At 43.9% G+C, this 14,239-nt stretch overlaps 1 protein-coding gene across 1 annotated transcript in view; it reads right to left on the bottom strand.

Annotated features, from left to right (window-relative positions):
- LOC131294135 (SCY1-like protein 2) overlaps positions 1-14,239 on the bottom strand; it is a 60,980-nt gene that overhangs the window by 13,145 nt on the left and 33,596 nt on the right. Inside the window, exons 9-18 of the mRNA XM_058322179.1 lie at positions 13,666-13,811; positions 13,270-13,423; positions 12,091-12,267; positions 11,920-11,992; positions 9,554-9,690; positions 9,239-9,452; positions 9,001-9,159; positions 7,601-7,695; positions 5,967-6,032; positions 66-215 (exon numbers count right to left, since the gene is read on the bottom strand). Of these exons, the coding sequence (XP_058178162.1) occupies positions 66-215; positions 5,967-6,032; positions 7,601-7,695; positions 9,001-9,159; positions 9,239-9,452; positions 9,554-9,690; positions 11,920-11,992; positions 12,091-12,267; positions 13,270-13,423; positions 13,666-13,811 (1,371 nt within the window). The remainder of the gene's footprint in view (positions 1-65; positions 216-5,966; positions 6,033-7,600; positions 7,696-9,000; positions 9,160-9,238; positions 9,453-9,553; positions 9,691-11,919; positions 11,993-12,090; positions 12,268-13,269; positions 13,424-13,665; positions 13,812-14,239) is intronic.

Genomic DNA, 14,239 nt, shown 5'->3' with positions numbered 1-14,239 from the left:
TTGAAAAGAGACTGTTGAACCGGACTTGCGGCGCCGGAGCCACCATAACCAGTCAGTTGTCTTACCATGCCGGAACCGAGCTGTTGGAGCAGTCCGGAACCGGAACCGAGGGGCCCGGACGAGAGCACGGTCGAGGTTCGACGGCTCCGTATCGATTGCATGCTCGACGACAGTAGGAACGGAACACTGCTCGAAGTGTTCGGCATCGAGCCTCCCTGTGTGGGTGGGTCCGTAATGGCACCGGGCAGGGTTCAAGTTTCCGGCAGGTGCGGTTGCAACAGGTGGATGGAAGAAGTTTTCCAGATGCGCGTCGAGGGGAAAAGCGGGATGGGCGAGAGAAAAGAAAGAGAGAAAAGAAACGGAATGCAATTAGCGGTTGTCAATTTCGGTTCGTTCAATTGTTTCCTTCCGTGCTGCCGTTGCTGCCGTTGCTGCTGCGAATGCTGTTGCTGCTGCTGTCATGGGTCATTCGCCTTGTCTGTCACAGGATATGAGCGATGGGCGGACACGGACGCACTGCCCCGGGTATCGTCGGGACGGTGGGCCCTGCGTGCTGTGGTGAGCACCTTTTTCAGTAGGTGGTGAAAAACTGTCAACGGCAGCGTTCATTTACGGAACGATGCGGGCGATGATGAGTTTTCCGTGTCGTTCGGCATTGTTTATTGTTTCATGCGGTTTATCGAAACGCTGCTTTCAGCATTACTTTAGGATATTTTGGATAGTTAATGGTAGCAAAACCACTAATCTGTTGAACCAACTCGATTGGACATGTTTATCATTAAATTTTCTAAGTAAACTATTTCCAAACAGGGACAGTTTTTCACCAACTGAAAAAGGCATTCATTTGAATTTTCCAAAGCTCAAATCCTGTAACAATCGGTACACAAATTTAGTGATAATTTGTAGATGCGAAAGTAAAGATTTGGAAACAGTGCCAATAGTGTGCCAATTGTTGCAGAAATGCTAGGAAATTGTTAACAAGGGCTATGCTTGTTGGAGCATAGAATACACCGAACCAAACTGGTAACGTAGGGGAAACAAGGGTAACATACCTTCGGCAAATGCAGGTAAAGAGCAAACACTAAAACACTATGTACAGTAACAAAATCGGATGATAAAAGCAGCACCAGATAGTGGCACACGTATAAACAACAGATGTAGGGATGCAAGAAACACTATTCGGTGGAAAATGCCTGAAACACGGTATGGTATGTTCTGTTCACCGGAAATTCAAGAACTAAAACTTCAATATCGGAAGGTATAAAAGCTAGATGCGAACGTAAACTAGAGGATGTTTTGGGAAGAAAAACAAGGCTACCTTTAAGGCCGTACGGCAAACATTGGCAGCTTCTAGTCACGTTTCGTGAACCTCTGCTGAATGCAAATTGCGCTTCGTCATTTGTGAGCACATGGGCTTGGGGGTGGAAAACTCAAAGAAGGATAAATTTCAATTCCAACTGGATTGGGGGTAGCCAACGCGGCGAGTGATTTAAGGAATGTAATAGAATACCTGAGTATGGCAGGTTGTTTGCTTACCCAACGAGCCTGTCATACACGGCAGGAAGCTGCTAAATCAACTAAAAGGGAATCGGAAGCGTTCAGCTTCAAGTGTGACCGGAACGCACACTAGCACTACATCAGAGGGAAACAGGCACAAAGGTGGGTATGAATGGAATTTCACCTTTCTTGGGGTGAAAATTGAAAATCGTTAAAACAGCGTGCTTTTTTATCAGAGCACTTTTGCGCACGAACTGTGGGAGCTTCAAAAACAGGATACCGTTCAACAATGAAGTGAAAGAGCATCTTGACAGCAGTCAATATAGTTATAGAATTCCATTCCGAACGTTCCGTTTCTCCTTTGAAGCAGGATCTAACGGCCACAGCTAAAGCCATTACTCACATGAAACGGAAGCTGTCTGCTTCCTGTGGCAAGCAACGATTGGGGAAGGAAGCAAGCTGTTCGCTTCGGGCCGAACGGACCAAAAGCTAAGGATTAAGCGAAAGTGTGTGCGTGGATGTGTGCATGTGACGTAAGGGTAGATGTTCAAACTAAAAACCCATTTTCTTCACTGGGAACGTCCGAAACCGCGATGTCCGTTTCGAGTTGGCATCAGATCGCCGTCGGGTATGCGCCAAGCATGAACTAGAGATTGGACCGGAAGCTAAAGGATACCTACGACTAGGTTACGCTAGAGGTAGAAAGACACAGAATTACAGATAGATAGTACTCACGATCATGCTCCGTGCAAGCTAAAGAGCCAGGAAGGGAAGAAAAGCTTATTTTGGTTTCTGTTTGTTTTACGGGTTTCGGTTTTGTTTTTCCGATTGATCGAAACTGCTCAAACGGGATCGAATTCTACTAGCCCTTCCGAGAGCGAGAGTGTGTTCGCCAGTGCCGCCAGACAGTGACCGATGGTTGGTGGTGGTGGGTGTGGTGTTATTGTTTTGCGGTGCTTTTTTTTTGAATTGGTTCTATTCTTACTTCCACGGTGGAGCGTTGGACGATGCCGAACCACTTTACTGTAACAACCGTTAGCAAATTACTTCGGACGGATGAAATGTAAATACCACTTTATTGTGGTAAAGGGGACCCTTGTTAGGTGGTTCACACGAATTGTTGAACTATGTTTTGGGGCTTGGCTAAATATTTTCGTACGATCACATTTTTTTCCTTTTCAAGAACCCTTTGAATTGCTGAACTCCAATGATAAAACAGAGGCTGCAATTGAATCTAAAGTGATTATAGAAAAATCGCATAGAACACCTCAGCACTATAGTTGAACAAGCCTGTATAGTTCTGGGAAGGAATTGACATAGAAGTTAACAAACCGGTAGCAACAAGATTCAATCACGAAGAAATCAGCCAGGTAACACACGCAAACACAGAGCGTCATCGTTTAACTCAATTCATTCCAACAATGCAAGAACGGGAACGAAAGCACAACAAACAAAGAAGAAAAACGGAAGCAACTGAAGCAACGGAAGCATAGGGAAAATTAGTACAAACGTTAGGCAGACGCAACAAAACACTTCTTCTAGCAGACGCCACAAAACAGCACTAAAAACAGAAACTAGACAGAAGCCATCGCTCGAGGACATGGTTAATCAGTAGGAGTAGGATGTAAGCTATTATGATGTTCTATCAGATTTCCTTAATCGGCAATGTTGTACAAGAGAATGAAAAACAGTCGGTAATTGTTAGGATCGAATAAAACATCCCTGGTAGAAAGAGTGAAGTACAAAAACAGTGAAAATGGTTGCAAAAGTTAAGAAGATGAGCTTAAATGGAATTATGTTTTCTCTCTTATACTAAAAATAGTTTCCTATCACTACCCTAGTGTCAACATGAATTTGTCTGTTTATAGGCTACGGCAGGGGTCGGCATACATTTCCTAAAGAGGGCCAGATGAACAAAAGAATCCGTAAGTGCGGGTCGGATATCTTCATATCACTTTCAAAACACCCTGTTAAATGGAGTATCAACTTTCTGAATGTTAAAGTTGTTACATAGAATACACTGTTTTCAGGGCCAATTCGTCGGCATCAAGCTGCTCTTTGTTGGTAGTAGGCAGTGAATTGCACGCGCAAGGTTTTTGTTTGGCATCGTTAGGAACCAGTTTGGGCTTATTAAGTTTAACTTTGCCATTATCGGTAGCAACATTGACGCGACGAGAAAATGTCGCGTTGTTGTCGCGCCAATGTTGCTACCGATAATGGCAAAGTTAAACTTAACAAACTCAAAGTGCTTCCTAACGAAACCAAACAAAAACCGTGCGCGTGCAATTGACTGCATACTACCAACAAAGAGCAGCTTGATGCCGACGAATTGGCCCTGAAAACAGTGTAAGATAAAATACTTGAAATATTATAATTAAACCGTTTTAAACATTATCAATGATTTTTTTATTTTTTCAATATACAAATTTTGGTTTGTTGTACTCTGTTCATTTATTTTATTATACTTGAAAGTCATCCTTGACTCAATTTAAATTATAATCTTTTGGTTTTACTGGCGTACTCTCAGTAATTAAAATAACTCAGATTCGAGAAGTTTTAAATATTGTCTGCCAGATTTTATTTTATAATGGAGTTAAACATTGTATTCTAGTTATTTTGGATGCAAAGTAAACAAGATATTGCCGTTGAATTTTGGACGCAATTAACGAGACTATGAAATTTGAAATTATCAATTATCATAGAAAGAAATCTTATAAAAAGGTATTGAACACCTTTCAACAATTCCAATCTTCATTTTTATGGAAAAACAGAAGCGTGACATTGTGAAAAAGTCCGAAAAGAATTGAGAAAGATTTTCGTATGTGGTACTAAAACATTTTTTTCGGACCATCTAAAATCAGTTTGGGGGCCGGACTTTGGCGACCCCTGAACTACGGTACTAGTGAAAACTAAATTAGCTGATGGAAGAGAGTTCACAATAGAGAACCAGGATAATGGATATTTTCTCGGGTGGGACGCTTTGCAGGAAACCTTTACACATACGAAACGGGAAAGGAAAAAACGATGTATAGTCATTCGTTTTTATCGTCAAAAAAGTACTAACTGCTGCATCGTTGCACTTACACACTCTGTTCATCCTAATGCCCCCTTCTTTTCTACACCTATCCATCTCATCCAGCCTAGCCCGGACAAAGCTGCTTTCTACTGGGGCGAGAAACCAATTGTCGCCAGCACGGCCCAGAAGCGGCAACATGCTACGGGCACGCTTCAGCTGGGATGGTTTGCAAAAGACATACAAAAAATGAAAAGCCAACATTTTGCCACCACCGACTAAATGTCAACAGGTGCCACAAGTTCAACAGGTCGGCCAGTCCGTCGAGAGTGGCTTCCTGTTCCGGATGGATAAAAAAAAGATGAGCTGGGGATGAAAAACTCTCGCACATCCTCATGATGGAACTAGTTCAGTGGAGGCGAGGGAAAACAAACGATACGAACGACTGATGTGGGAAGTTGTTTAGTTTGATGAATCAGCTTCAAAGCAATTTCCTAAGAGACCAACGGTAGAGCGTGAGTTTGGGCGAAAACGGAAGTGGATAGGTGGGGTACAGGGAAGGAGAAACAGAAAGAAAATGGTATTCAGTTAATCAATCACCCCAGTTGGGGTTTTTCGTCTTCTTCTACTACAGAAGTGCAAGGTTCTTGTGCGAAGGATCAAGTGATAATTGGAGGTACGCAAAGCATGTCCTGCCATGTGGCTTTGGCTATCGATGGGGAGGCTTAAGCAAAAGGAAACATACGAACAAACGGAAAATGCATCAAAACTGAAGAAAGCGATGGTAGAATAAACGCACGGTGGGAGGTAACGTAAGGGCCTTTTGGGAAAACACGTTCCATCACACCATTGCGGACAAACGCACACCACATGTAACAGTTTGGTTGATGGACGGACTGGACATGTAAAAAAAAGGAACGCACACTAGAGCCGAGACGACACAGTGGAGATACAGTAACAGAGAGAGCCATCACAGAATACAGTGAACGATTGAACGCACGAACGGACGATCAAACGAAGCCGACCAGTGTGTCGGAGAAAAATATTCCTAGCAGTTGTAGGAATTGTTTCCGGAACGGAACAACGAACGACATGAGCACAAGAGAGAACATTAAAAAAAAACTAAAGTAAATACACTCAAAAAAAACACAGCGGGTCAAGGCAGTCCCACGCGTATTAACCATTCTCATGCGAGCACACAGGCGAATGTTTTGTAACGTAAACGCAGCCAGAAATGGTCGAAAATCGAACCATGCAAGGGGAATCCATTTTCCGGGAGCACCAGAGGCGCACAGTGACTGAAGAGTGAAACAAAGCCCACACAGATGTAGACACGTGACGAAAGCAGGACGCGAGTGTGACATGTTTGGGGACGGACGGAAAGACAGACAGTACAAACACAGAGGAGCGTGGAGAAATAGAAAACTCCATCCGCACACCGGAGGCTTAAACTTACTACGTAAGCAGATGAGGAAGGCACTGAAAGGCTTGAACCGGAGCCCCCTCGGGCGCTAAAAGCTTGCTTGAGTGTGTAAGAAAAGGAGTTTTCGTGAGTTACGTCCCGTCATCGTCGTCGTCGTCAGTGGTTCAATTCGAATTGATGCCACGGGGGTAAACCAAATCGGTATAGGTTCAATTTGAAGTACCGTACGGTCGAAGATTAAGGATGTTTGAGAGAAGAAAAGGAGACAAAAGGTAAAAGGGAAGAAAGATTTGAAGGAAAACATGTTAGTTCATTGTGGGCAATTGATTTCCGCTGCTGTTCGACAAAAAAGCGTGGTTTCATGTCTTCCTTACATTATATTCTAAGCATTCTCGATAAAAATATCCTGGTAGGAAATAGAGGTCCTTTTTTTCGTTTCAAAAGTTAGGCGGAAACGAACAAGATGCGCTTACCGATGGTCTTGCGATAATCTCATAGATTAACAAATTAATCTTAATACGCAGGTGTTTAACACACTCTGCATCATAGCTGTATCGGATGTTTTAGTAGATCATGAATTAATCTTATAGTCTTCTTCCATTTTTCGTATGTTGGTCCCTTTCTTATTTGTCTCTCTAAACAGAGGGTTAATCTAACCTTCAATGAGTTCTAGCTCCCTGTTTCATCGTTGAGGAACAGTCTCCAGCATGCATTTAATTTGCTTTGGTACAAATGTGTCTTGTGCAGGCGCTAAACACAGTTTCCTTGAAATGCCATGCGTGATACCATCACTTTGGCAAATTAATCAAAAATCCTTTACATAAATCATAAATATTAACTACGCCTTTGTCGGTGCAAGATAAATAGATTCTTCCTTAACCTCTACACCGTGTGTGCTTTGAAGCTGGGTGTCCTCCGGGCCGAAACCGTGTTTGTCATTTATCTTCCTCACCGCTGAAGACGCGTCGAACTGTACGAGAGAGCGGCGAAGGTATAGTATTCTATTCCACGGTCATGGAAGAAGGAGGATACGAAAGTGATGCCAATTGCAGAAAGGCATTAGCCGGTAGCGAATAAAAATACACACACGCACGCTAATACAATAGTGTGGCAATCAATATTGTGCAAAAGTACTTCGAACGATGTCTAGGACCCTCCCGGAGTGCGAAACGAACGAAGACGAACTTTATCCCGGCGGTTTGTTTGATAAACTTTTCACCAAGTTGGGTGAACATTCCCAAAACGGCTTAGTGTCGAGCACGTATCGATTGAATCAGGTCGATTGTACCGGTCGATTGGAACGAAAAGGCTTATTCGAAGCTCTAAACCATAGAGTTTGACATGTTCTGAATCATTAAGCCGAAATATGAGACGCGAGTGGGGTGTTGTACGGTGAGTATTGTAGCAAAAGAGAAAAGGTACTAGCGCATAGTATATACTATAGAAATAGAGTTTCAGGTAGAGAGAATAAGTTAGAGGTAAAGAGCAAGAGGTAAAGAGAGAGAAAGAAGTAAAGGCACTAGTTTAGCTGGCGGTTTCACTAACTCTGCTGTTTCGCTACTTGGGCTATTGATGCTACGGTTTCGGTTTAACTTTTCTCTACTACGCACTAAGACACTACGGACTACAATGTTGGCAACGCGGCACCCGGCCACCCTGCTACTTACAGTCGGTGGTGACAGATTGATGTTGGAGCCTCGTCGTTCCTGCGGACCAATGCTCGAATGTCGTCTTATCGGTAACCCTCCGCCCGGTGTGCCACCTGGGGAAGCATGGGAAGAGAGAAAGAAAGCAAACCAAATACGTAAAGAAAAGCGCTCTGCCAGCCCCGGCCAACGGTGAGTGGTCTTGCAGAAATGTTCGTCCTAAGCTTCCCTGATCCTTTAAGTGACCGTTGGCTAAAGTTCACCGTTACGAAAGTAAGTGGATTGTTTCATCGTGCAGTGCAGAAATACCACCGGATCCGTTGCAACTGTAGTGTTTCTTGGCTTGTCCATGGGGTCGGCTACAAATCCCATCGCCCACTCACGTCAACACCACATACGATACACCGGGCGCGAGCCGTTGAGAGTAACTAACCGACCAGAGCATTGCTAATTTATTGTCTGCTGTCTGTTCTAATTTGTGTAATTATTCAAAGGATTATTGTGAAACGTGATGTACGCTGGGCCGGATTCTCTCTCTTGGGCGAAACGAAGCTTCCGCAACCATTCCATTGTTGGGTTGGGTGTGAAGACGAACCGTTCACATACCGGTTAGGATAAGCTGCGAGCTGTTGCTCGATCTCTAGAGGTGCAAACATGTGCAAGTTTGTACGTAATAGAAATGACTTAGTGTCATGGTCTTTGATGTTTAATCTTGTTTTTTAGTGAGGGGAGCTTTTGCAGGAAAGTGTTGTTCCACGTAGGGATTAATTTTGTACATCACTAGAGCAACATTTTAATTTTGGAAATAATTCTCTATGCATACAAGAGATTGTCTCATCTCTTTTTGAGTTTTTGAGTTGTCTCACTCCAAATAATTTTCCATAGTAATGGAATAAAATTTTAGATCTACTACGAAATAAATGCGATAGCGCAATTTGATCTATTGTGAAATGTTCTTTGATTTTCTGCGGACTGTTCAAAAGATAAACCTTTCCATTCCGTAATGAATTAAAGCTCCAAGATTATTATTTTCCAAACGGGTTATTTCAATATACTGGATTCCTTAAGAAATTATCAGGTATGCCAAGATATTCTTAAGGCTATAAACTTCTGCAAAAAGTATTGGTCTATGAAAGGTTAATGAGACGTCGTTTTTCGTTTATTTTTTATGGTTTACGGTAAAATTGATATTTTTCAGAAGAAAAGTGGTGTTTCAATAAAAGTTCTTATAAATATGTTAAATATTGTGTTATTGACACTTATAAATTACATCATACTTTTTTTTGTGGATTCTATTCATACAATATACCTTCGACAAAATGTTAAATGTTTGTAATACCTTCGACAAAATGTTAAATGCTGTTTGTTTAGTTTTGTTCATGGGAAATATTACTACCATTCCCATCGACCTGCGGACTTACCCGGTGACGAAGCACAAGATGGCGCGATGCGTATCTTTGGCGTCATGAGCGTGTTGTCGGACAGACGCCGGTTCGGGAAGGCGTTCACCACGCGCAGGAAGTTGCTGTCCGGCGAGGACGGCGATCCACCGAACCACCAGCTACCTAGAGCACCCGATCCTGTTAGAAATGGGGTTACGACACACAACAACCATGTAGCATGCAGCACGACTAGTCATTCCAATACCTCTTCGGGTACCTGTCGAGTTCTTCCGGGCCATATCCTCGGCGCTCGAGGTCTTGCGCTGGTCGATGCGCAGGTTCGGTATGTTGAACTGCTGCGCGTTCATGTTGTCCGAGGAGAACTGGTGCCGCAGCGGCCGGTGCCGGTCCGGCGACGGGAGCGACAGGTTGTCCAGCTTCAATTTGTTACGTTGTTGTCTATCTATTTGGTCCAGCATTTCTTGGAGCACCTTTCGGGAGTGTGAGAGAAAGCGAGAGGGAAAGAGAGAGAGAGAGTGAGCAGTTCTATAATAAAGCATCCAGGCCGCTTAGCCAAACCCAATTTGCGTACCTCTAAAAGGATCATGAACTGTTCCAGATTTAACGATGGGTTCACCGTCTGCGGCAGCAGCGTGGGCATCACCTTGGTGGCCATGATGTTGACGGTTAAGCCGTACTTCTTGTCGCATAGCATGATTCGATAGATGTCTGCAAGGACAGGACGTGGGAGGAGAATAAAAATAAAAACTCTGTTTGCCATCCAGAAGGGTGCACCGGAGTGCGGCAGAGAAATGGCGTTGGAACGGATTCACCCCATTCTTGCGCGCGGAAAAGCCGGCCATGTCATGTCCCTCGTGTTCCGTCACATCGTGGCGGAAGAGCGAAACATCCATGAATAATTTTATGCATCAAACGTTATACGTTATGCATGTACGTATCGTACGTTCGCTTCGGTTTCAGCGTATCAACCCACAACACCACCACCACCGTCACCACCATCGTTCGCTGTTCAATTTGCTTTATTAGTGTATCAACCGGTTTATGACATGATTTCCAGCTCATTAAATTACATTTAGTGCCTGCTTTGGCTGGCGAGACGGCCCCAGCAGAACCGCTGGTGGGAGGTTCATACGGCCTTGTACGGATATCATTGGAAACCAGAAGCAGCTGGCTTTTATGTTAGGGGGTTCGTTGTGGGCAACCGTGCATTTCGATCCGGAGGTAGCAAGTTAATTATCTTTTTGTTGCGTACCGACGCCGATACACCTCGCTTCAAAGCCGCACAAACCGCTGCTTGCTAATGATTTTTGATGCATCGCTTGGGAATGAGTTCCGAGCGGCTGCAAAAGCCGCGTTTGTTTACGGAATCATGGGTCTGTCACATGGATTTTTGCGGGCAATGTGTGGTACAATATTCAAACGTCATTATTCTGTTACCAGTATTGTGCACTTATATTAGGCGGAATAATTGTAACTATTTTCCAAATGAGCGTAATACCGAGGGACTGCAATGAATGCATTATTATAAATATGGAATTGCTTGTAGTTCAAGGAATTTCCTAACTTATTTTCAGAACCGTATCAGAACATTCCCACCGATCCCGTACCATTTCGTTTGGCCATGATCGACGCCTACGGTCGGTCGTTAAAAATACACTTTTCCGAATTGCGCAATATTGTGAACCCGTATCATGGCTCGTCTGTTCCACGTTGGAGATGCATTCGAATGGTTCGTTGGTTTTCCGATACGCCCTCGTGTGGGCTGTGCGGGTTTTTCCTCTTCGTTTCCATGCCGGTGGAAAGTATCGCACCAAGGTATAGAAGTTGTTTTCCCTCTGGAAAGGCTTGTCTTACCGGTCGCAGTCTAAGTATGAATGACATTTTTAGATTGTTGGAAATGCGAGCAAAAAAGGATCGGTGGTTGAAATATGACTATTGAAGTGTTTCTTACTACTTTGTGGCGAAAGGGAAGGGCGTTTTAGTTGCACATATTTGCGAAACATTTTACCATAAAAATGTACAGTTTGTTCAGGTGGCCAAGCTCTATCAGGATTTCAAAGTGCTGGGTAGGGGGCACGCAATGGATGATGTTGCAACAATAAGTTTGAAAAACGGAAAGAGCAGATATGAAACACAAAAAGACAAACACAACTGCCAATGTGATGTATAAGTGTGTAAAAAGTTGTGGTTAGGTTGGAAAATAACTTTATAGGTTTTTTGTTGTATTTTCATGATGTTAAAATGTATGTTCCACAAAAACATCAAGTCAAGCTATAATGCTTGAAGCAATATCTACGCTGAACACTGTAGTGGATGCATTTTTTGTATGATCATGCAACAAGCCTTATCCATCTCATTAACACATTGACTTGGTGACTTCCTTTTCCTTGGGCAGTCGGTATGAACATGACCATAATGTTAGGAAGTGTTACTGAACATACATTGATATTCATGCTTTCATACGAACCAACCGCTCGTAAATGAATTACTTTTACGCTTGCATTTTATTTCCGATTAATGAAATCCCCGTTTTGTAGCCCATAACGAAATGTCACGCTTGTCAACAGGATTGTACATTTGAAATACCGTTTGAGCTACAAGTCGCCCGGTATTCTGCCGTGAAGTTTCAATTCTCGGAACGAAAGCAACTGGAAACTTCCATTATACGATGACACAGCATTGGTTCTCTATAAAACACGTCCGAACCAACGATTGCGTTAGCGCTTTGACAGGCACAACCGGTAGGTTAATGACTATGCATGAAAGCGCAGATTTCCCTCGAGCGCCCCGGAGAGCGCTTACGGATGACGTTGCACACTCACGGTAGCGTGCAGTTTCTGCTCGGTGTAGAAGTAGGCGAACCCTAGGCGGATGCACATACAACCTGGAATTGCGAAGGGGACCGCACTGCTGGAACTACATAATCGCCATACTTACTGACAACGCGCACCACGATGTCCGGATCGGTGAGTCGCACCTCCAGCAGCAACGGAAGCACCTCGTCGATTATCTGGAACGGGATTCAGGAGCCGGTTTGAGTGAAAGGACGCTGCGACGTGCTGGCGATGTGCGACCGATTCGAACGAACTGAACCGACCCAAAACTCACCTGGGACTTATCCAGCTTATCCAGCGTCCGCTCGACGCACTGCAGCACGTTGCCCATGATTTTCAAATCGCTTTGGTTCTTCTCGAACACCGACTTCAGCTTCGGTAGCACCAGCTTCTTGATCGTGATATCATCCAAGTAATCGTACACGTTCGTCACCGCGACGAGGGCAGCACTCTGGAGGGAAAATAGCAGGAGTGCTTGGATGGTGAGAACGGTTTCGTCACCGAGCCGTTTGGTTGGGCGGGTGAGTGGGATTGAAAACTGAAATTAATTTATCACTTCTCCAATCTCGGGTGCCTGCCCGAGCCGTGGGGCTCAGGTTTCTTTCGAAGCGTTGGACCGCAGCATTGGAAAAGTTTCGTGCAACCAAAGACGGTTCGATGGCTTCTCTTCCATCATTGACTCTGATATTACCGTTTAGAAAATTGACCCCGTGGGGGCGGTGGGTGGAGGGTAGGGTGGAGCAAGGCACCCACTTTTCTCTGCTTAAGCTCCTCGGTTCACCACACGCGACGGAGCTCAATAGACGGAAGCTAATCCTGCGATGGAAAAGCTTTGCGAAAGGAGCATGAAGGATTTTTGGAAAACGGTTGAGGGGTTTGTCAAGTGTACCGAAAGTTCATCCAGTTTGGGATCTTGATAAGGCTTTTATAGGATCAGGGCCATCTATAGAACCGTTGCCCAAATGTCATCGATGTGAATGTAGCTTTATTTCAAATTCCACTATTTGAAATAGCCATGATTTTTTAAGAATAATAATGTAGAGATTCATTTGATGATCAAAGAAAAGATGGAAACTTGGATATGAAATAGTTATGATTAAATAAATAGGAGAAAAATGAAATTAACATCATCTGATACCAAAAAGCAAATTTAGCATTGGGTAGGAAAATCCTATTACTTGTGAATGGAAAACACAAAACTAAAATAGGGCCAGAGGGGTTATACATTTTAAATACTCATTAAAACAGGGATTTAACGGAAATGTGAACAAATCAAATTTTGTGGAAAGTAGAATAACATTCTCTGATCCTAGGTTGATGTAAATGGATAATGCTGGTTAACGATACAGTGCGCTTCATGAAGTTCCATCTTCCACCTTCCCTCGACCGTTTGAAGTGGGATAGAATGTCGACAAAGATCCTATCCTTTGGTACACTGGATGCCCGGACTTACCTGAACCTGTATCGTTGTGCTTTCGAGCGCGTTGAATAATAGGGGCAAAACTTCGGTCCGTATATCATCCCTTGGTGTTTTCTCTAGAATAATGTGTAAGTTCTCTAATAGCGCTACGGTGGCTTGTATAGATTTTGGAGCTACAAAAACAGTCCTGCGGTGGTTGATGGAGCCGCCCGGTGGTTGATGGAGAAAGAGAAAGAGAAAACCAGGTAAATATAGAGTAAACGGCAAATACAATTAAAACACTGCGGAGCTCGGGTTGTGGTGCGCGGCGTTGGGCAGAGTGATACAGCTAAGAACCGAAGCACTACACACTCTCACACACATACACACACATGGTCCAAAACGGGTAACACGGGAACACACAATGGAGCTGGAACGGTGGAGACTTACTTAAAGGTAGGTAAAATGATTGCTTCATATTCCGTGTTTGAAGATTCTTGGACCAGGGTGAGGGCGGGCTGCAGTACGGCGGCCAGCACTTCGTCGGCTCGCATTTCCTGCTGCAGATTAGGCCAGATGTGCTGCCACCAGAGTTTCTGTGGAAGAGGACCAGACACGAGCAGGGTGTTACCAAGCGCCACGCTGGAGGTTTGAGGATGCTTTTGACAGATAAATTGAATGGCCATTTGTAGCTTAACAGTATAAGCATATGCTCACACACACACATACACACACTTAGTTTAAACAGTTTCATCGAGCATTAAAACCAAGGTGGGGGGATCACTTGCAATTCTATTAGTTTCGATGGAAAGCTATTAACACTGAAGTGCACCAAGTATGTTTTTGGGAGATAGAGCTTCTTGTGTGTATGGCAGCAAACTGCTTAAGCTTCCCATTGTGCCTCAGAGTGTGTGACGTTGCAATTTCAAACAACTTGGTAGAGATTAAGAGGGGTGATCTTAGTATAATCAATTCAAAACTTTATTATCCGGTTTTTATGAGAGTAATTGAGTGATACTGAAGC

This window comes from Anopheles ziemanni, chromosome 2 (genome assembly GCF_943734765.1).
Source record: "Anopheles ziemanni chromosome 2, idAnoZiCoDA_A2_x.2, whole genome shotgun sequence".
Taxonomy (NCBI): domain Eukaryota; kingdom Metazoa; phylum Arthropoda; class Insecta; order Diptera; family Culicidae; genus Anopheles; species Anopheles ziemanni.
The sequence above is the reverse complement of the archived record's forward strand: the minus strand, read 5'-3'. Positions and strand labels throughout refer to the sequence as shown.